The sequence below is a fragment of the Priapulus caudatus genome, unplaced genomic scaffold (genome assembly GCF_000485595.1).
Source record: "Priapulus caudatus unplaced genomic scaffold, Priapulus_caudatus-5.0.1 Scaffold1215, whole genome shotgun sequence".
Taxonomy (NCBI): domain Eukaryota; kingdom Metazoa; phylum Priapulida; class Priapulimorpha; order Priapulimorphida; family Priapulidae; genus Priapulus; species Priapulus caudatus.
The window spans coordinates 64,550-87,049 of NW_014578276.1; the positions used below are offsets into that span (position 1 = coordinate 64,550).

The 22,500-nt window shown below is 43.8% G+C and overlaps 1 protein-coding gene across 1 annotated transcript in view; it reads right to left on the bottom strand.

The window, feature by feature from the left end:
- Positions 1 to 517: 517 nt before the first annotated feature.
- The window catches only part of LOC106815841, a 23,053-nt gene continuing 1,070 nt past the window's right edge, over positions 518 to 22,500 (bottom strand). Inside the window, exons 2-7 of the mRNA XM_014820359.1 lie at positions 22,257 to 22,360; positions 21,677 to 21,828; positions 21,093 to 21,203; positions 20,114 to 20,276; positions 1,639 to 1,743; positions 518 to 1,204 (exon numbers count right to left, since the gene is read on the bottom strand). Of these exons, the coding sequence (XP_014675845.1) occupies positions 1,685 to 1,743; positions 20,114 to 20,276; positions 21,093 to 21,203; positions 21,677 to 21,828; positions 22,257 to 22,317 (546 nt within the window). The 5' untranslated portion in view covers positions 22,318 to 22,360 and the 3' untranslated portion in view covers positions 518 to 1,204; positions 1,639 to 1,684. The remainder of the gene's footprint in view (positions 1,205 to 1,638; positions 1,744 to 20,113; positions 20,277 to 21,092; positions 21,204 to 21,676; positions 21,829 to 22,256; positions 22,361 to 22,500) is intronic.

Below are 22,500 nucleotides of genomic sequence, written 5' to 3' on the forward strand. Positions count from 1 at the left end.
TACAAACAAGAATAGTTTAACTAAGGAAACGAAGACATATATATATATATATATATATATATATATATTTACATAGACGCTGCGGACACCTTGTTTACTAGCATCCCGCTGAGCTTTGGTCGTCAGCATTAAACGCTCGGAATTTCCCCGAAAAGTCGCAAAAACGAATTTTTTTATGAAACAAAAAACACTAACGAGAATGTAATGATCCACTTCGACCGCGCCACCCCTAACCAAGTGTCACGTAGCTTTGCTGACCAATCACATTGCCGGAGCAGTCACGGTTGGCCACTTGAATTGTTCTGACATAAAAACGTTCTGGAAAAATTCGGCCAGCGAAAGCAGAAAGCAGTTTAACTATCGATAAGATGACGTCATCGTATCCGGCTGCTCACTTCTTTTAATGTACCGACAGATGGCGGAAAAGGCATAATTTATCTCTGTTGGTTGCATCAGAGATATCTTTGACGTACGAGAAATGTTGAAGCAGCACAAGATATAAACGAATACCAAGGGATCCGATTTAACGTAACCGTTATTTTATTATTACACCCAACCATACCCATCCATTGATGAAATTGCATCTGAAAGATTACTATCTATCTCACGATTTAACCTCAATGAATCCAATTGAAATGATTTGATCAAAATTTCATCTATCAATGATGCAATATATAATTATATATATATACCGTAATTTTTTCGGCCAATTTATTGCATGAATTTATGGTAATACATTATCGTATACTTACTCATTGATTATTGTAGCGGAATATGGCGAACTTATTCTAATATCTTTAGGTTAAAACTTATTAGGATATGGAATTGAACGTATCATCATAACATCCTTCTAACAACAGCATTCCAGTGTTAAACCAGGCGCCATCCCGTATTCACGTGGGTTAGGTTGTGACGCAATAATAAACAGCAATTAGTGACGCAATCAAATATCAATGCGTGCAACGCTGATTAGCTGACGTCACGGTAATCCGTGAGTGACGTCATTCGCAACTATATGCTAATCGACTACGAACCAAAATTCGAAATTCATTCGCACTCTGTCACGTGATCGCCTGAGCACGTGACATATTAAACCAACATGGCGGCGACAGTTAACAATGTCCGTTAGATGACATGTGACGTCGGGGTCGTGGCATTGAGTTTCGATGACCTTGAGTCTACGAGCCTGCCCTCATTAGTAAAACTGCAACGAGAATTCATATATATAAACACGGACACTCCATGTGCCCTTAATCACACCCACACACACACACACACACACACACACACACACACACACACACACACACACACACACACACACACACACCAACACACACACACACACACACCACAGCAATCCAAGAGATTTGGAAGGTTAGTGATCAAGTTAAATTCTTGGGAGACAGGTGCATGAAATTATGCCAGAGAATGAATTTCAAGGCACGTGTCATAAGTTGTGGGAATATGAATTCGGGGATCGGTTAACAGTCCAGCGGCTTAGTCTAAGGCTGAATGGGTCAGGATAAGACTCAAATATGGAAGAAATACTTTACGGCGGACAAGTGGTAGTGAACATTTTTAAGGGGTAAAGTCAATCATCTATGTGGTAGATGGTCTCGTTCGAGTTTATCTTACGCCAAAGGAGGCCAGTGATCCGTGGCGGTTGCATGCATTCTCCCCATTACAATTGATAGCTTGTGTCATTCGTGCAGTTCTCTTTGGCTCTTACACCAGTTGCTTCTGTAGATGTAGAAATGGTTCGTTATTGCACGTGTAGATGGCGATATACTCTAGAATTTTAGACTGTATTATGATAATAAGTGCATGAATAATAGTAGGTACCTACTAATTTCTATAATCACGCATTCACATTTGTCGTAAACAACAGTGAGTTTCGAAATCGTTATTTTTGACCGCTGATAGACACCCCGCGATTTGCTACACCTTGACGAAGTTGCGCATTTTCTTCATTTATTTTGCAAGTTACAGACGAAGCGCTAATTAGAAAAGTCTAAATTATATTTATACCTAACTGCAATTTAACCGAACGCTTTTATTTAGGACAAATTCGTCCACATGGATTAAACTAAGAGTTGTGTATCGATATTGCAATCCTCCTCGTCTTAAATTAATACATAGACAAAGAGCGTATAAAGAAGGCCTTATTTATACGCTCTTGACAAGACACACCTCGGTCTGTAGCTTGCAGCCAAATGTTTCGATGCGCAACTTTGTCAGTGGATGCGCGTGTAGTGGCGCCACCGTCGTTGTACGCAACGGTATAGCCGTCAGTTTTAAAACATTAAAAGAATATTTCGAAAGAATACTGACAAATGAATTTTTTATGTAGCGTAATTTACGTACCTAAACTATATATATATAATCGATTTTAGCTGAAAATATTTAATATGCAATTAACCTATTTAATTGCGGAGCATCCTGGCCTCGTGTTTGATTAACTCCGCCATGTTGAATTTTGGTCTCGCCTTCTCTTTCTGGCCTGCCTTTACATTACCAGTTTACCACCCTAATAATTACCCACATCCTCCACCACCAACATCATTATCGTTTCCATCGCCATCAGCGACATCATCATGATAGTCGTCGTCATCGTTGTCGTCATTATCACCACTATCATCGACATCATCATCATCATTATCGTTGTCGTTGTCATCGCCGTCAATAGCTCCACCATTATCACTATCATCATCGTGATCATCGACGTCATTATCACTATCGTCATCATCAATCATCGTCGTATCACTATCTCCATCATCATCATCATTCATCATCATTAATCACCATCATCATCATCATCGTCATCATCGTCGTCATCATCATCGCTCGTCCACCTTACCTGGTCGTTGGTCCTCGGTACAGGAAGAGCCAGTAGCTGGGCATGTCCTTACATAACTCAGCAATGTCATCACCGGGCGATATCCGTAAGTACTAGAGGTCGATACGGAACGTCTGTCGTACCCCATGTCGATGTATTCTCTGGAATGGGGGCGCTCATACCTCCTGGTGGTGAATGAAGGGGAAGGGTAGGCGTTAGACAAGCTATGTTCTCATGAGCACATCTGTACAGTGTCAGAGCGTAGCCATATGCCGAAATTTATCCAGATCAAGTTGTGTTCATAAAGGTGGTGTGTGTGTCTGCGAGGCTAGACATACATAGATAAACGACAACATACATACAACACATATCAACACAGACACCACATACACACAAACACATGTCAACACATATGAACACATACACAACATACCTACACACAACATATGTTAACACATACACAACATACATACAACATATGTCAACAAAATTACAAAATATACTTACAACACATTAACACATTCACAACTTATATACAAAATATGCAAACAAAAATATGTATACAACATATAACAACACAAAACTGCCATGCATATAACAGATATCAATATATAATACACGCCATACGTTCAACGTATATCAACACATATGTATCAAAACCGCATGTATCAAACATAGAAATATACGCCACAACATTAACAACACATACACGCCCATACATACAACATATATCAGTAAAGTACGCAACACAAAATGTGATTATCAGAATTCAAAATAATATTATTATTAAGAGGATATTTTCTTGCATTGTTATTGATCTGTTAGAGCTAGGGAAAATGGTTAGGGTTAGGGTTAGGATAAGTTAGGTAGCAGTTGGGTTAGTGTTAGGCTAAGGATTTTGACGGAAGGAAGGCCGTTTTCCCTCTCGCTCTACTCAATTCCTCGATTGCTCACGACACGGCCTAGCGACGCTGCTGCCACCTACAGGGAGGATGACTCACCGTCATAGGCGCGATGTCTGCGCGCGAATTCTCGTAAGTGCTATCCAAGATCGGGTCGAGTCTTTTGATGTAGCAGATGCCGCGTAGCGATTCTTCTGCGCCAGAAAACCCTGCAATCGTAGAGAAATACTGCTGGTGTAAACAGCCCGCCCGACGCCGCGCTCGTAGAACTGTGGGTTTCACATTACATCACATACAGTTCACATCACATAACGGGCGTTATGTAAAACTTTTTAAGTTTTACTGAGAGCAGAAAATGACGTTGAAATCGCTCGTCATCTTGTAAAATTAATGCAATTGTATTATGAACAACTTTATTTTGCCTAACGATGACGCCATCGAATGCAACTATCATGCTATTTGAACGACCGACTAGCAAATAACAATTAAAGAACAGTTTGTTAAGATATCAAGTTTAAGAATAATTTAAATAGTAATAATGATAATAATAATAATAATAATAATAATATATAATAACAATAACAATAATAGTAATAATGACAATAATAATAATAACACCCTGCTGTAATATATGAACAATAATAATAATAATAATAATAATTAATAACAATATTAATAATAAATAATAATAATACCGTGCTGTAGTCGTGCAGGTTGTCCGTCATACCCATAGTCATACCGCAGATGCTATGGTCTCCGCCAGGCGTGCGCTGTATGCGCATGACATCATTAAAAATTACGTCATAGTCTATCTTACATCGTCATCACAACGGCCGTGTAGTGACGCTCAAGAAACCCGGCTGCTGACGACAGAACGTGATGTCACGAGACGGGAAGATGCGGAAGCGGTTGTCATGGAAACGTGCGAACCGAGTACTGCCTATGTGCGTTTGGTGGGACGGTGCGGGTGAAGATGAAGGTTGCGACCACTGCCCCCCCCCCCCCAACAACAAAATATTCACGCTTTTATGCTGAAACGTTGAGAATTTCGCAAATTTCCGCGTGTTATCTAAAGGAGGAAATAAGAGCAGAAAAATAGTCTGTGAATGAAGCACGGTCGAGAGTATGTTATTGCATTGTGAAACGCGCACGCGGCGCGCGCGTGTTTGTGTGTGTGTGTGCGTGTGCGTGTGCGCGCGCGTGTGTGTGCGTGTGCGTGTGCGTGTGCGTTGTGCGTGTGCGTGTGCGTGTGCGTGTTCGCTGCGCGTGTGCGTGTTGCGTGTGCGTGCGCGTGCGTGTGTGTGTTTATGTGTGTGACGTCACACTCACCTCGTCTGCCGTTAACGCTGCACAGCATGGCAGCAACAATCAGTGACGTCAGCATCGTCATCGTCTTTGCAATCGGCGCCGAAAAGTAACACTATATTGATATCTGAATGCAAATCAAAAAATGATGAATCGTAGCCAATGTTATAAATTAATCAATAACAAATGTCAATAAATCGCTAATTAATAGCACCGATCGACCATGATGGTGTAGTAGATGTGTGAGCGTGCGCCAGTATGTGTGCGTGTGCGTGTGCGTGTGCGTGCTGTGCGTGTGCGTGCGCGTTGCGGCGTGCTGCGTGCGCGTGAAGCGATGTGCGTGCGAGCGGGCGAGCGTGCCTGTGCGTGTGCGTGTGTGTATGCCTGCGCGTGCACGGGCGCGGCAGGTGTGTGTGTGTGTGTGTGTGTGTGTGTGTGTGTGTGTGTGTGTGTGTGTGTGCGTGCGTGTACGTGTGAGTGTGCGTGCGTTTGTATGTTCCATGCTGTCGAGATTAAAATTATTGAAATCATACGCACTTAATTTCCTGCCGACTGAGTTGTATGATGAAATTTCGTTCCACTGGGATTTCAATTCGGTTATTTCACTGCTTGGTCGTGTTAATTATAACGACATCAGTGATTCTGCTGCGGCTAACAGTACACTGCTGCTGCTGTAACTACTGCTGCTGCTGCTGTTACATACTACTGCTGCTGCTGCTGCTGGTACTACTACTGCTGCTGCTGCTACTCTGCTGCTGCTGTCTCTACTGCTGCTGCTGCTACTACTACTGCTGCTGCTGCTGCTACTACTACTGTCAGCTGCTGCTGCTGACCTGCTCTGCTGCTGCTGTTACTGCTGCTATTGCTGCCTGCTGCTGCTACTGCGCGGCTGCTGCTGTGCTGCTGCTGATACTGCTGCTGTACTGCTGCTGCTGCTACAACTTCTACTACTAACTACTAATTTTTTATTACATTACGTGACTGTGTAAGCCGCTTTAGGGATGCTTACTGGACTTACTAGTCTCTCTTCCCGTCACAGCGTTGCAACATCTGATCTTTATGTCACTGCGCAAACGCTGAATTCCTACCTCCGTGGCACCTCTGTTTCCGTCTATCCTCTTGTTTGTCGCTCTGTCGCTCTCTTTATTTCTCCGTCTGTTGATCTTCTTTCAAAATCGCTCGCGTTTCTCGCCTTAAAACCCTTTTTCTACACTTCGCTCTGTATGTCAAACTATTTGCGTGTCTCTCTCGCTCGTGTCCCTTAAGGTACTAATGCAACTGTCTTCTCACTTTGCTACCTAACGATTCTCAACCTTGTTTTTGAGCTTCACTGTCACTTAAAGGAATAATAGGTCCATTGATTATGCCAATTTTAACGAATACTAGAGTAACTGGCACTTGTGTAGTTAATAAGTACATTACCTTATAGCCAAACGCGTATTAGTTTGTCCCAATATCACTGCTAGTTACTAAGAAATGTCGAATGAAATCCGCTAAATCTGGTAATCTGGCGCCAACGCCTAAATTGGTTGCCAAGCAAAATAGCCTCGATTTCGGTTAGATGACGTCACATGTTGCTACGGGTGTTTAGCAGAGAATTGTTGTGCCGGGATGCTTATAACGACTAATGAGCTAGTAGAAATGTATCTCTGGTGTATTCTCGTATTGAGGCACAAGTAAATAATCGTGGTGCTAATGAACGGTACCCACATGTCTTCAATTTCAACACAGGTGTATTCGTTTGACCAATATACGTAAATGCTCGTAGTGCCGTCTGCTTTCCATGTTTAGCTCTGTGCCGTGGTTAGTCCGCGATCCCCCCATAGTGTTGGCCCCAAACACAGCCTACTTCATTATCACGAGCGCCCGTGATTCGTACGTGATTCCACGTTCATTACAATCAGAGCTAGCGTATATGGTGTGTATTCTGTTTCATAATTCGATTCAAATTCATTCGATGCGTGAATCGAATGATTCGATGCATCATATCGATGCGTGAAATCGAATCATTCGATGCGTGAATCGAATGATTCGATGCATCATTGCGATTCACGCATCGAATCATTCGATTCACGAGCATCGAATCATTCGATTCACGCATCGAATCATTCGATTCACGCCATCGAATCATTCGATTCACGCATCGATCATTGAAGCATGAATCATTCGATTCACGCATCGAATCATTCGATGCATCATTCGATGCGTGAATCGAATGATTCGATGCGTGAATCGAATGATGCATCGAATCATTCGATTCACGCATCGAATCATTCGATTCACGCATCGAATCATTCGATTCACGCATCGAATCATTCGATTCACGACAATCATCGATGCATCATTCGATGCGTGCATCGATGATTCGATGCGTGAATCGAATGATTCGATGCGTGAATCGCAATGATTCGCGATGCATCATTCGATTCACGCACTCGAATCATTCGATTCACGCATCGAATCATTCGATTCACGCATCGAATGATGCATCGAATCATTCGATGCGTGATCGCAATGATTCGATGCGTGAATCGAATGATTCGATGCGTGATCGAATGATTCGATGCGTGAATCGCAATGATGGCATCGAATCATTCGATTCGCGCATCGAATCATTCGATTCACGCATCGAATGATGCATCGAATGATTCGATGGCGTGAATCGAATGATTCGATCGTGAATCGAATGATTCGATGCGTGAATCGAATGATGCATCGAATCATTCGATTCGCGCATCGAATCATTCGATTCACGCATCGAATCATTCGATTCACGCATCGGAATCATTCGATTCACGCATCGAAATGCATTCGATGCATCATTCGAATGCGTGAATCGAATGATTCGATGCGTGAATCGAATGATTCGATGCGTGAATCGAATGATTCGATGCGTGAATCGAATGATGCATCGAATCATTCGATTCGCGCATCGATCATTCGATTCACGCATCGAATGATGCATCACGCATTCACGCATCGAATGATTCGATGCATCATTCGCATGCGTGATCGAATGATTCGAATGCGCGAATCGAATGATTCGATGCGTGAATCGAATGATTCGAGTGCCATTCATTCGCATTCACGCCATCAACATTCGATTCACGCATCGAATCATTCGATTCACGCATCGAATGATGCATCGAATCATTCGATGCGTGAATCGAATGATTCGATGCGTGAATCGAATGATTCGATGCGTGAATCGAATCATTCGATTCACGCATCGAATCATTCGATTCACGCATCGAATCATTCGATTCACGCATCGAATGATGCATCGAATGATTTCGATGCCTGTGAATCAAATAATATGCGATAAATCGAATGTTATTAATGTGATAAATCGAATGTTATATGTGATAAATCGAATGTATATGCGATAAAATCAACCATAAACAAAAATCGAATTATGACACAAACAAACATGGCCATAAGCGTTAGGGGCCTACTGTTACGTATACAGTTACGGCACTGTACTATCGCTAGCGTGCCAGCAGCAAAGGCTTGCAATAGCTGGTATTGCAACGGTAATAGCTGGAGATATGATCTCCCAGTGCGCAGAGATACTGCATGAACGTAATAAATACTGACGCTCGTAAAAGGTAAGGTAAAATGACAAGGTAAGGATATAACGTTTTATCTGGGCTGTGCGTTTATAGATAGTCCGTGGGTGTCAGTTTTCGTTCGTGTGTTCTGCACCATTTACGTGTTTCTCATTTCATAGTGTAATAAACCACCACAATTAACCCACCACAATTAAGACCACAATCAACACAATCCACAATTAAGACCACAATTAAGGATCGAAATCACTGATGATAGCATTGCGTACGGCAGAGTATGCCTGCGAAAATGTCCGGTGCACTTTAAATCTGTATCACACCCGCTTCGCGGCAGCTTTTTGAAAGTGTGGCCAAGTTACTCTAGAATTCGTTAAAATTGCATAATCAATGGACCTATTATGCCTTTACCTGTTTCATCTGTAAGGCGCCAGCTATTTATACCCACCGAAAATGTTTTGATCACAGGTGTCCCGTGACACGATTGCCGCGGGAAACAATTTCAACCGCGAGCTAGAAAATTCCCAGGTCAAAACTGTCATAGTATAGAGAGTGCATATAAATTTAACTGCGAAACAGTCTTGGTTGCCATGGCGAGGTAAAAAACGAGCTTTGTTGTTGTCGCTCGCACGTTGTTGCCGCCTGATCATGAGGGCGATAGCGGTCGCATCCGGGTTGTTAATGTTTCTCGGAATGTAAAATTGCCAGCAGGAGAAATGTTGAATTATCATGAAATTAAAGCGGCGTACATGCGTGACGTCCTTGAACTTAAAGACGTAGTTCATACACACACGCACGCACACACGCACGCACGCGCGCGCACACACACGCACACACACACACGCGCACACGCGCACACGCGCACACGCGCACGCACACACACACACACACACACACACACACACACACACACACACACACGCACACGCACTCCAGGCAAAGCATCACGCGAGCGCCACCACTACCTAGGGCACAAAACATACGGCTGTGTGTTTTATTGTGTGAGCGTGCGTACGTCGAGCGTGTTGTGGCGAGCGTGCACCACGTGTATCGGGGGGCGGGGGGGGGCGGCTGCGTCTGTTGTGGCGTGCTCATGCGTGTGTGAGCGCGCGCGTATTGAAAAACACAACTGACCCTGACTTGCTCGATTGGAATTCTCATAAACAGACCATCTCAGGCGTACTCACTGCGCAGTGGCGAGCTGCCTGGCCAGCTCATAAACACATACCTGCATGCTAACCAGGTGCAACTATGGGGCCGCCAAGATGTCGCATGACTGATTTCGTACGAAATCATTGATTTATCGTAACGAAAATCAGTCTACAAAGGTTCGTTCGAAATCAAGTCTAAAGTAATCTTCGTTACTGAAATCACAGTCACAAGTAATTTCCGTTTACGAATGCAACCACGTAAATCCAAGTCCTGCTACACTTGGTTGCGCCGGCGCGCAGAAGTGTCGCATGCAATTTGCGTAACAAAAACTGCGCAGTAACGCTGATTTTCGTCACCCAAATGACTCGCAGTAGCTTGATTTCGTCACGAAATCACTCTCAGCTAGTTGATTTCGTGACAACGCATCACTTGTAGACTTCCATTTCGTTACAATACAATGATTCTGTAAACGGAATGCAAGTCATGGCGATATTTGGCCGCGCCGGCGCGCCCAAGTGTAGCCATGAATTTCGTACGATGACGCGTGCTGATTCTCGTAACGAACTAGACTCGGCAGTACTTGATTTCGTAACGAAAATTACTTTGTACTGATTTCGTAAACGAATTACCTTTGAGACTGATTTCGATACGAAATCTACTTGTTGTAGACTTGATTGTTACGAATCAATGATTTCGTAACGAAAACAAGTCATAGCGACACTGGCGCCCTTACTAGAAACCCACTGTGAGCATGTCAGCCCTTGTACCTGCGACACTGCGGGTCGCTGGATGGTGCCAGCAAACGTTCCTAATGAGTAGAACGAGTTGGAGGTTGAAATGATTTGAGGTGGCGGCTGTTTAGGCAGGTCACCACGTACTGTATGCATCGCACACACGGCACGCGCACACACACACGCACACACTCACACAGCTGCACACGACCACACACACGCCAACCACACACACGCACATACGCATGCGCACACACGCATACACACACCACACCACACAATCTACCACACACGCCCAGCAACGCACAGCCCGCACGCTTCACGGGCACCACACAAACATACGCTGTGTGTGTTGTTACGGTGGGCGAGCGTGCTGCGTGGTGCGCGGCGTGCACCAACAGTGTTGTGGGGCGCGTGGTCTATGGTGCGTGTGGGCATGCGTGTGTAAGCGCGCGTGTTGAAACAACACCTAACTGCCTGAGCTATAGGTCTATGTCCACAGGGTACTGCCGGAACGTTACGCGGTACGGTCCGGTATACGCGAACCTATACCTGGTATACCTGTCTATTTGATATGGTAGTAGATAGGTTAGATTAGGCTTAGGGTTAAGGTAGGATTAGGTTAGAGAATAGCCGAGGAACTCCCTAGATCGTTAGTGGGTGGCGAGGACGGTCCGCACTATTAGATAGTACGCCAGTACGTTCCAGTATACCGGAGCCGTACCAGGGTACGTTCCGGCAGTACCCTGGGGGACATAGACCCTCTCAGCGACACTGACATCCTCGGATTGGAATTCTCATAAAATTTATTTGTGGCTTGCAATTCCCAGAAGCAAAGCGAGCAGTTGACTGCGGCGTATCTCACGTGCGCAGTGCGACGGCTGCCAGCTATAACACATACCTGCATGCTAACCAGGTGTCAACAACCCACCTGTGAGCATGTCAGCCTTGGTACCTGGACACTGGCGGGGTCGCTGGATGGTCTAGCAACGTTCTAATGAGTAGAAACGAGTTGTGAGGTTTGAAATTGATTTGAGGTTGGCGCTGTTTTAGACATGTAAACGCACACACACACACACACACACACACACACACACACCACACACACACACACACACACACCACACACACACCCCACGCACCACACACATATACTATATATACACACACACGCAACCACGCCGCACGCCACCACACACGCACACACACACAACCACACCCAGCCGCACGCGCAACACATCACACACAACCACACACACAACACACTCACCACACACACACACATGTAACGAAGGTATTCGGAGCGAGTGAGTCACTGGGATCTAAGGCTCGCGTATAGGTAGAAGGAAACGCAACCAACAGAGAAAACAGCACTACGTTCGTAACGAGTACCACACAGCGTTATTCTCCGACATGACAGAAGGTCGAACAAGAATACAAGCGGTCAACGGCCACGTTAGTCGACAGCGAGAACACAGTAGCGGGAGGCCAGTCAGTTCTCTCGAGCTCGCTGATGCTGCTTAAGCTGTCTAGAAATTGGGGTAGAATTAATAAAATGCGCGCCTTAGTGACCCGTTCTTACGGCACTTCAAAAGCAGCTCTCCGTGGCGAGGGCCGCCGCGCGCATGCGTTGCCGGACGAAGCACGACGACGACGACAACGATTCGCGGCGATATATATCCTTCCCCGAGGACAGCAGCGCGACACGACATCACGACAACCTACGTGCGCCACCGCCACCACGTCTCGCCACCTGCGCGCCGGTCGACACGAACACGGCGGGCGAACGGGTGCCGCTGACGGGGTGTCGGAGGCGAGCGAGGCGGACGACGCGAGCGCAGCGCCTCCTGGTGGCGGGGCGAGCAGGTAAAAGAAATAGAATAAGAGAAGAGAAAAAAATATGATTTACAACATTGTATTACTACTATCTAATACTATATATATATTTCACTATATATATACCCTATCATGATTACTCTCCTCACCTTCATCCTTCTGTTCTCTCTTCTTCACTCTCTCTCTAATCTCTCTCTGCCTCTCTGTCTCTCGCTCTCGCGCAGAAAACACCCCCCAACCACCACCCCCAACCCCCACGACATACATATTGCCTCGCTCTCAGTCTCTCTCCTCTCTCTCTCGCTCTCTCTCTCTTCTCTCGCTCTCTCTCTCTCTCTCTGCTCTCTCTCTCTATCTCGCTATCTCTCTTCTCTCCTCTCTCTCATATATATGTATATATAATGTATAAGCGTATTAATAAAAAAAAAAAATCTATCGATGTACATGCATCGCCCTACAGCTACCACCAACTGCGCATGCTGCACCCATTTGTGTCCCGTTGTCACAACACAATCGCGATGCTGCGCCCGAACGCTTCCACAAGGGCCCCGCCGAGCCCGCGCGCGGGCGCGTGACCTGCCGATTCTCCGACCCGCGTCGTCGCGTCGCAGCGCCCATGCCGCGGCCGCGTCCGAAAAAAACCTAAAAAAAAAAATGGAGAAGAAAAAAAAAAACTACAAGAAAAGCAAGAACTAATATCACAAGAAAGAAGCGCGCCATATTGGCCCAAATTGGGTTCGGCGACACCCAGAAGCAGATAGGGGTCTATGTCTCGGTAGGTCGCACAGCGAGAGCAGACCACTATTAAATCACCCTCATAGATGCCTAATACTAAGAATTGAATTTCAGGAGGCTGAAAATATATTTCGACCGTTTCGCCGAGTGAAATAATTAAAGCTAGTAGGTATGTACTTCAAGTGTGCACCATTAGATTATGACATGTCCCGGCGTTTAAAAAATCGCGAATTATAACGCGACACGCACAATTTGCCGAACAACAGTGCATCGGATAGCCAACATTGCAAATTCGCTTAAATTACCATAACCATCCACCACTCCATTCAGGTCATTGTCCACACGAATAGCCAGCCCTAAAATAATGCAACCACAAAACATCGCGTAGCTTAGTGTACGAGCGCGCTCCGATCTGAAAAAATAAAAAAAAAAACAAGAAAAAAAAAAACAATAAAAAAAAAAACTAACTACAGTTCTACACTTGCAAAGCATTTTCCATAACGGCCATCTACGAAAAGAATTCCATAAATCAGCAGTTTATTTTAGTTTAACAATGCCACCTCGGATCCAAGTCCCGCAAGTGACACCATATATGTTATAACAAAAACTCCATAATTTTTCCTGTAAACATCACGTCTCAGCACACACCTCGAAATGGCCAAAAAACAAAATAAGAAAAAGACAAATCTCTTGAAAATCCCCGGCCGCAAACGCAACGCACCTCGGACGAGCTTGTTACACTGTCATTCAGAAGATCTAGTTTCTACTTAACAATTGCAAAAAGTTCTAACCTTTCTACTGGCAGAAATACAAAATTCAAGCGCATGCACACTCAAATACGATCTTCTCGAACTGTCCCAATATAGATATCATATAACAACTAGTTGTTATATGAATCTATGGTCAATGCTCATTGGTGATTTGCCATCGTCCATACCAACAGGGTAATGAACGGAGTGATAATATGCACCTGTCCAGCGTTTCAGCTCATTATGGTAATGCTATCCCCGGGCGTGAGGACACCGCTACGTGCAAAAAAAAACAAAATCTTAGCATAGTATAGTATTAGATTAATATATAGATTAGAAGTTAGGGTGATTAGGGTAGGGTTAGGGTTACGGTTAGGGTTGGTGTAGTTAGGTTAAGTAGGTAGAGTTTTGCATCATGATATCTGCCCACACACCATCGATTAATTTTGTGACACACCCATATATATAACGCTCCGAGATATATATATAGTGTTAGGTTATCGTTGCAGGGTTGATATGTTACCGATATAATGATTGAGGAGTATACGTCAACTGATCACGTGACCGTCCCTCCACGCCCGGGGATAGCAACACCCTCATTAGGTCCTCCATGATGGCGCTTTGAGGCGAACAGAGCAAAGCCAATCCAAGGCCTATAGATAAACACACTTTTATTCTAGGACTGGCCATCCACTCCTTCCTTTTGATATTTAGCTCCTTGTCTGACAGCGCAGCCGAATCGCGAGCGAAGCAGCGCCACACGCGTGCCAGGCGGCATTCTAACACAGATTTCGCTGGCCAACCATTCAAAAATAAAAAAAAAAAAGGCAAGCAGCAACCTCGCGAGTTGCAGTTCTGCCGATTGACGACGATGAACTACCCATGAGCTGAGATTTGCGTGAAATGCTCGTAAGTCTTGCGCCTTGCGCGCATGTTGCTGAAAAAACGAATGCACTTCTTCTTGTGTTTCTGTTATGAGATTCTACATATGGCGTGCGCACAGACGCGCAGAGCGAACGCCGAGATTATAGGCATAGAGACTGCACCTTCGCTACCTTTACTCCGGCCATATCGCTAACTCACGTAGTGTAGCGGTGAACGTCGACCGGGTTACAAGTCATATAGCACATGATTGATAGCATGGCGTCTAATTTTTTTTTGCGTCATGTATAACCAGGAAAAGTTCTATGTTTGTCCGTTGATCTTACTAATGCCGACCGCAACTGCATTTTTCAATCCGGAAGTCTCTAATTAAAAAAAATAACGAATTGTGTTATGGCTACTAACACTATAAAAAGTATTAACAAGCTAGATCAGTTTAGTTAATTTGTTTACATCCCGGCGTGGTCGGTATAGCCGTGTATGTCGAACTAACCCGACCAGGCTGTGTGATAACGCAATACACCTAGTATTCCTAACGCCCTAGCAAATACCCGTTTCTTGGAGCAGTCGCATCTATGATCCTGCAGTGCAGCCTTGATCTGCAGTGCAGACTTGCAGTCATCCACTCAAGTAACAGCTATCGGTTTTTAGCATTACTATCAATACATAGTGACGGAATGTACTTGCAAGTAAGTAAAGAAAAAAAAAAAAACCTCTGTATACTGATCCATAGACTGATATAGCTAGTAGTAACTAGTAAGTTACTGGGACCAAAACAAAGAAAAAATTAACCCCACTAGTACAACTAATCACAATGGCTCAGTAATACAAATGACTAAACCCTAGCTCAATGTCCAATTATATTTATATACACTTATTTTTACTGCGTAACCTAGAGTCCTAACAATAATACGATGTATTGCGATGTATGGTTGTGCCGTTTCTGCATGTAGCTACGTGTTACGCTAGCTAATTAGTCACCGATGGTCATCGAGGTGGGAGCGAGTCCCAGTCTATTAGCCTTTGTGCCTTGCACCATTTGCATTACTGGCAAGGTTCGCGAACGCGAGATTTCGCAGTCCTTCTTGATTCGCATCACACACTCGTAAAACGAAGAGAAAATTTATGTTTTATAACAAGTGAACACTGAAAAGAGAACACACAAAAAGTCCCTCAAAATGTCTACCCTCGTGTCCCCTCACTAAAATGCGGACTGTTCGCGCAGTATGATCGTGCGCGGCCAATTCATTCGAGATCGCACCGATCCATACTGCAGCGCTGCATACTGGTCCCTAGGAGCGTTCCCAGCGTCGCGTGCGCCTTGCCGCGGAACTGTGAGCAAGATCCGCTTACACAGACGATCGTCGGAAATCTCCGTTATGCAACCGGCCTCTCGAGTCACAGACCGTCTCACTGGGATGCGGCATAAGTTACATTTGGTGCGTGGATGGTGACAACAATTTCACCCTATAGAATTTCCGTAAGAAAACTCTGTATAGAAAAAAATTGTGGACACCTAGTGATCGTGTCATCTGTCATGATCCACTCGTGCAATATTGCTGGTGTCATCGCGCTTCGACCTTTCAGCGAAGGCACCATCAGCATAGAGCAGGAGAGAGAGAGAGATCAATATACTATTACCCATAGATAAACATCTATGTAATATATAAACATACACGCTATGTGTACAGCACTTCCAAAACGGATAATGGTTAAGTTCCAGTAGTGAGGTGCTTACATGTAGCAATTATCTACATCATGTGAAATCTTTTATTCTCTGGGGAAACCCGCCACCTCAGAAGACGGATACTAGAACCGTTCCAAAAGAGGTTATTCTCGAAGCGCCTGACGCACGATCGGTTTTTTCTTTTTTTTTTTTTTTTTTTTTTTTTTTTTTTTTTTTTCTTTTTTTTTTTTTTTTTACTTTTTTTTTTTTCTTTTCGTTCGTAATATTTCTCTCTCTCACCTTCCGTTATATTTTTTTTTTTTTTTTTTTTTTTTTATTTTTTTTTTTTTTTTTTTTATTTTTTTTTTTTCGTTTTTATTTTTTATTTTTTTTTTTTTTTTTATTTTTTTTTTGCGCGCAGCTTATGCGCCCAAGGCGCACACGACGCGAACGTCCTAGACGGTATCACGCGGCAGCTATGATCCGGCCCCGAATGCATAGCCGCGCACACATCATAGCTGCACGAACAGTCGAAATTTACGAATACAATAAGAGCTAGCTGCAGCGCTGCTGTCTTAAAAGTTCATAAAATATCATAAAAATGCACACCTCTACTCTACCCTGTTTAAAAGTTTATTATGCAGTATTTATATGCCAAGCGTCTCATAACGGCGGCAGCAGAGCAGCGAACATCAGTGTATCATAATACAGCGAATAATAACGCCTCTATCATGTAAACAGAAATCTCACAAATACAAACAAGACAGTAAATAAATCACAAATTAAGTCAATCAGGTCAATACCCTGATCTATCTTGAATGTGCTAGATAACAATACTTATGTACTCCATGATTGTGGCCAAGCTAAAAAATAATGTTGAGGAAACGGATTTTGTGACTAAAATAAATATTAAAAAATAATAAGACACTGACGCACGCACTGAGGCGACGCACAACACAATACAAACACATACATGCCCCATACAAATTCTTCGAAAAAAAAAAAAAAAAGAAAACTGCGTGCGTTCAACATTAAACACTTCGATTTGTGTGCTTCGTAGTACTACAGCTAGCTATGTGCTTGCGTGCTTGGCTGCCTGTATAAGTAGGAACGGGCGTGCGTACGTGCGTCCGTCTGTGCGTGCCTGCGTGCGGGCGTAATCATTAGAATGTGTGCGATCACAAAGCATATCCACACAAAGCAGCTAAACGTATGCACGCACGCGCACGCCTGGACGCACGTGTAACGACGCTGTTACAAGCCACTCCCCGCTCCCCAACACGACGCGATCGCCTCGCGATCCGCCACAGACGCGGAGGTATTGATTGAACAGCGTTGCCCCTGGCAACCAGAGGCGATCAATAGATCCGTGCAAGCCAGGCTGCCCACGCCGGCGCTGAGAGATTAAAGGATTAACCGAGGGGGATCCTAATCATCTGGTGCCAACGCGCGGCAACTGCAATATATTTGGCATAGCGCTATAGCATTGACCATATTAAGACAATAATGCAAACTGACACTAGCTGTTCAGTCATCCGTGTAATTTAGTCTAATTTAGTCCAAGAGGATTAGATGCAGCAAATGAGGCGTGAAGCCAATCATCGCCAACGTCGAGGAACCATATTGAACGCCCGTGATGCGGCCGCGTGAATAGAGGTCGCCACCTCCTGGACGGTGGTGCTACAGAATAGCGGGTCTTTCCTGTTAGGTGCCGCCACCGTCCAGAGCGAAGGTGGTGAAGCCAGGTGAACGCGGACGTGTCCGACGCTGTGATTGGCGCGCGCGGCACGTGCGTGAGCATGCGGATTCGGGGAATGCTTTCCCTAACTCCAGACGCGACCGCCTGTGTATTTGTAACAGTGAAACAATAGTGAATCTCAGTCTGAATTAAACAACATCAGTCATGGTATATGTTCTTTGACTTTTTCTTTGTCTATGTCTTTGGCTACGAGTACGACATTGCAACCTACAACTATGCAGTCAGTAACGTAAATCACTGCGTTACATATTTGATGCGGTGAGAGTGGTCGTTTCTGGGTTTATTGTGAGCATACCCGCGATGCTATCTACTATACGATCACGAGCCGTCTCATCAACAATAGCATCGTGTCATCGTCGATCTTACGTTTTCATCCACCGATTCAGACCGACGATCTCATAACCACGCCGTACCGTGGTCGGGTATGTGAAACTGACCTTACTGCCGGTTTAGTCTAAGTCATTATGTTTAAAGTGTGTACGTCGAGTTTTTGGGCTCAGAAAAACGAAATATAGCAGAATATAGTCTCACCTGACAGTGCAAATATCACTGATTATACCAACATTCAAAACACCAAGATTTTATGCAGTTATAGCATAGAAAAATTGATTAAACCACATCATAATTAGTCTAAGGCTGAATGGGTCAGGATAAGACTCAAACATGGAAGAAATACTTTACGGGGACAAGTGGTAGTGAACATTTTTAACGGGTAAAGTCAATCATCTATGTGGTAGATGGTCTCGTTCGAGTTTATCTTACGCCAAAGGAGGCCAGTGATCCGTGGCGGTTGCATGCATTCTCCCCATTACAATTGATAATTGTGTCGTCCTTCGCCGCAATTCTCTTGGCTCTAACACCAGTTGCTTCTGTAGATGTAGAAATGGTTCGTTATTGCACGTGTAGATGGCGATATACTCTAGAATTTTAGACTGTATTATGATAATAAGTGCATGAATAATAGTAGGTACCTACTAATTTCTATAATCACGCATTCACATTTGTGGTAAAACAACAGTGAGTTTCGAAATCGTTATTTTTGACCGCTGACATGACACCCCGCGATTTTGCTACCACTTTGACGAAGTTGCGCTTTTTCTAATTTATTTTGCAAGTTACAGACCAAGCGCTAATTAGAAAAGTCCAATTCTATTTATACCTAACTGCAATTTAACCGAACGCTTTTTATTTTAGGACAAATTCGTCCACATGAATTAAACTAAGAGTTGTGTATACGATATTGCAATCATCCTCGTCTTAAATAAATACATAAGACAAAGAGCGTATAAAGAAGGCCTTATTTATACGCTCTTGATAAGACACACCCTCGGTCTGTAGCTTGCAGCCAAATGTTTCGATGCGCAACTTTGTCAGTGGATGCGCGTGTAGTGGCGCCACCGTCGTTGTACGCAACGGTATAGCCGTTAGTTTTAAAACATTAAAAGAATATTTCGAAGGAATACTGACCAATGAATTTTTTATGTAGCGTAATTTACGTACCTAAACTATATATATATATAATCGATTTTAGCTTAAAATATTTAATATGCATTTAACCTATTTAATTGCGAGCATCCTGGCCTCGTGTTTGATTAACTCCGCCATGTTGAATTTTGGTCTCGCCTTCTCTTTCTGGCCTGCCTTTACATTACCAGTTTACCACCCTAATAATTACACCACAACGTCCACCACCAACATCATTATCGTTTCCATCGCCATCAGCGACATCATCATGATAGTCGTCGTCATCGTTGTCGTCATTATCACCACCATCATCGACATCATCATCATCATCATCGTTGTCGTTGTCATCGCCGTCAATAGCTCCACCATTATCACTATCATCATCGTGATCATCGACGTCATTATCACTATCGTCATCATCATCATCGTCGTCATCACTATCTCCATCATCATCATCATCATCATCATTATCACCATCATCATCATCATCGTCATCATCGTCGTCATCATCATCGTCGTCACCTTACCTGGTCGTTGGTCCTCGGGTACAGGGAAGAGCCAGTAGCTGGGCATGTCCTTACAGAACTCAGCAATGTCATCACCGGCGATATCCGTAAGTACTAGAGGTCCGATAGGACGTCTGTCGTACCCCATGTCGATGTATTCTGGCATGGGGGCGCTCATACCCTCCTGGTGGTGAATGAAGGGGGAAGGGGTTGGCGTTAGACAAGCTATGTTATCATGAGCACATCTGTACAGTGTCAGAGCGTAGCATATGCCGAAATTTATCCAGATCAAGTTGTGTTCATAAAGTGGTGTGTGTGTCTGCGAGGCTAGACATACATAGATAAACGACAACATACATACAACACATATCAACACACACACCACATACACACAACATATGTCAACACATATGAACACATACACAACATACCTACACACAACATATGTCAACACATACACAACATACATACAACATATGTCAAGAAATACAAAATATACTTACAACACATTAACACATTCTCAACTTATATACAAAATATGTAAACAAAAAATATGTATACAACATATAACAACACAAAACTGCCATGCATATAACAGATATCAATATATAATACACTCCATACGTTCAACGTATATCAACACATATGTATCAAAACCGCATGTATCAAAACATAGAAATATACGCACAACATTAACAACACATACACGCCATACATACAACATATATCAGTAAATACACAACACAAAAATGTGATTATTAGAAATCAAAATAATATTATTATTAAGAGGATATTTTCTTGGCATTGTTATTGATCTGTTAGGGCTAGGGAAATGGTTAGGGTTAGGGTTAGGGATAAGTTAGGGTAGCAGTTGGGGTTAGTGATAGGCTAAGGATTTTGACGGAAGGAAGGCGGTTTTTCCTCTCGCTCTACTCAATTCCTCGATTGCTCACGACACGGCCTAGCGACGCTGCTGCCACCTACAGGGAGGATGACTCACCGTCATAGCGGCGATGTCTGCGCGCGCATTCTCGTAAGTGCTATCCAAGATCGGGTCGAGTCTTTTGATGTAGCAGATGCCCGCGTAGCCATTCTTCTGCGCCAGAAAACCCTGCAATCGTAGAGAAATACTGTGGTGTAAACAGCCGCCCGACGCCGCGCTCGTAGAACTGTGGGTTTCACATTACATCACATACAGTTCACATCACATAACGCGGCGTTATGTAAAACTTTTGAGGTTTTACTGAGAGCAGAAAATGATGTTGAAATCGCTCGTCATCTTGTAAAATTAATGCAATTGTATTATGAACAACTTATCTTGCCTAACGATGACGCCATCGAATGCAACTATCATGCTATTTGAACGACCGACTAAGCAAATAACAATTAAAAAACAGTTTGTTAAGATATCAAGTTAAGAATAATTTAAATAGTAATAATGATAATAATAATAATAATAATAATAATAATAATAATAATAACAGTAATAATGACAATAATAATAATAACACCCTGCTGTAATAATGACAATAATAATAATAATAATAATAATAATAACAATATTAATAATAATAATAATAATACCGTGCTGTAGTCGTGCAGGTTGTCCGTCATACCGCAGATGCTATGGTCCGCCAGGGTGCGCTGTATGCGCGTGACATCATTAAAAATGACGTCATAGTCTATCTTTACATCGTCATCACCAACGGCCGTGTAGTGACGCTCAAGAAACCCGGCTGCCGACGACAGAACGTGATGTCACGAGACGGTAAGATGCGGAAGCGGGTTGTCATGGAAACGCGCGAACCGAGTACTGCTATGTGCGTTTGGTGGGACGGTGCGGGTGAAGATGAAGGTTGCGACACTGCCCCCCCCCCAACAACAAAATATTCACGCTTTTGTGCTGAAACGTTGAGAATTTCGCAAATTTCCGCGTGTTATTAAAGGAGGAAATAAGAGCAGAAAATAGTCTGTGAATGAAGCACGGTCGAGAGTATGGTATTGATTGTGAAACGCGCACGCGCGCGCGCGTGTTTGTGTGTGCGTGTGCGCGCGCGCGTGTGTGCGTGTGCGTGTGCGTGTGCGTGTGCGTGTGCGTGCGCGTGTGCGTGTGCGTGTGCGTGCGCGTGCCCGTGTGTGTTTATGTGTGTGACGTCACACTCACCTCGTCTGCCGTTAACGCTGCACAGCATGGCAGCAACAATCAGTGACGTCAGCATCGTCATCGTCTTTGCAATCGGCGCCGAAAAGTAACACTATATATGATATCTGAATGGCAAATCAAAAGAATGATGAAGTCGTAAGGCCATGTTTAAATAATAGATGTGGAGTGAATTATAGCGAAATAATCAAAAATGTCAATAAATCCTCTAATTAATAGCACCGATCGACCATGATGGTGTAGTAAA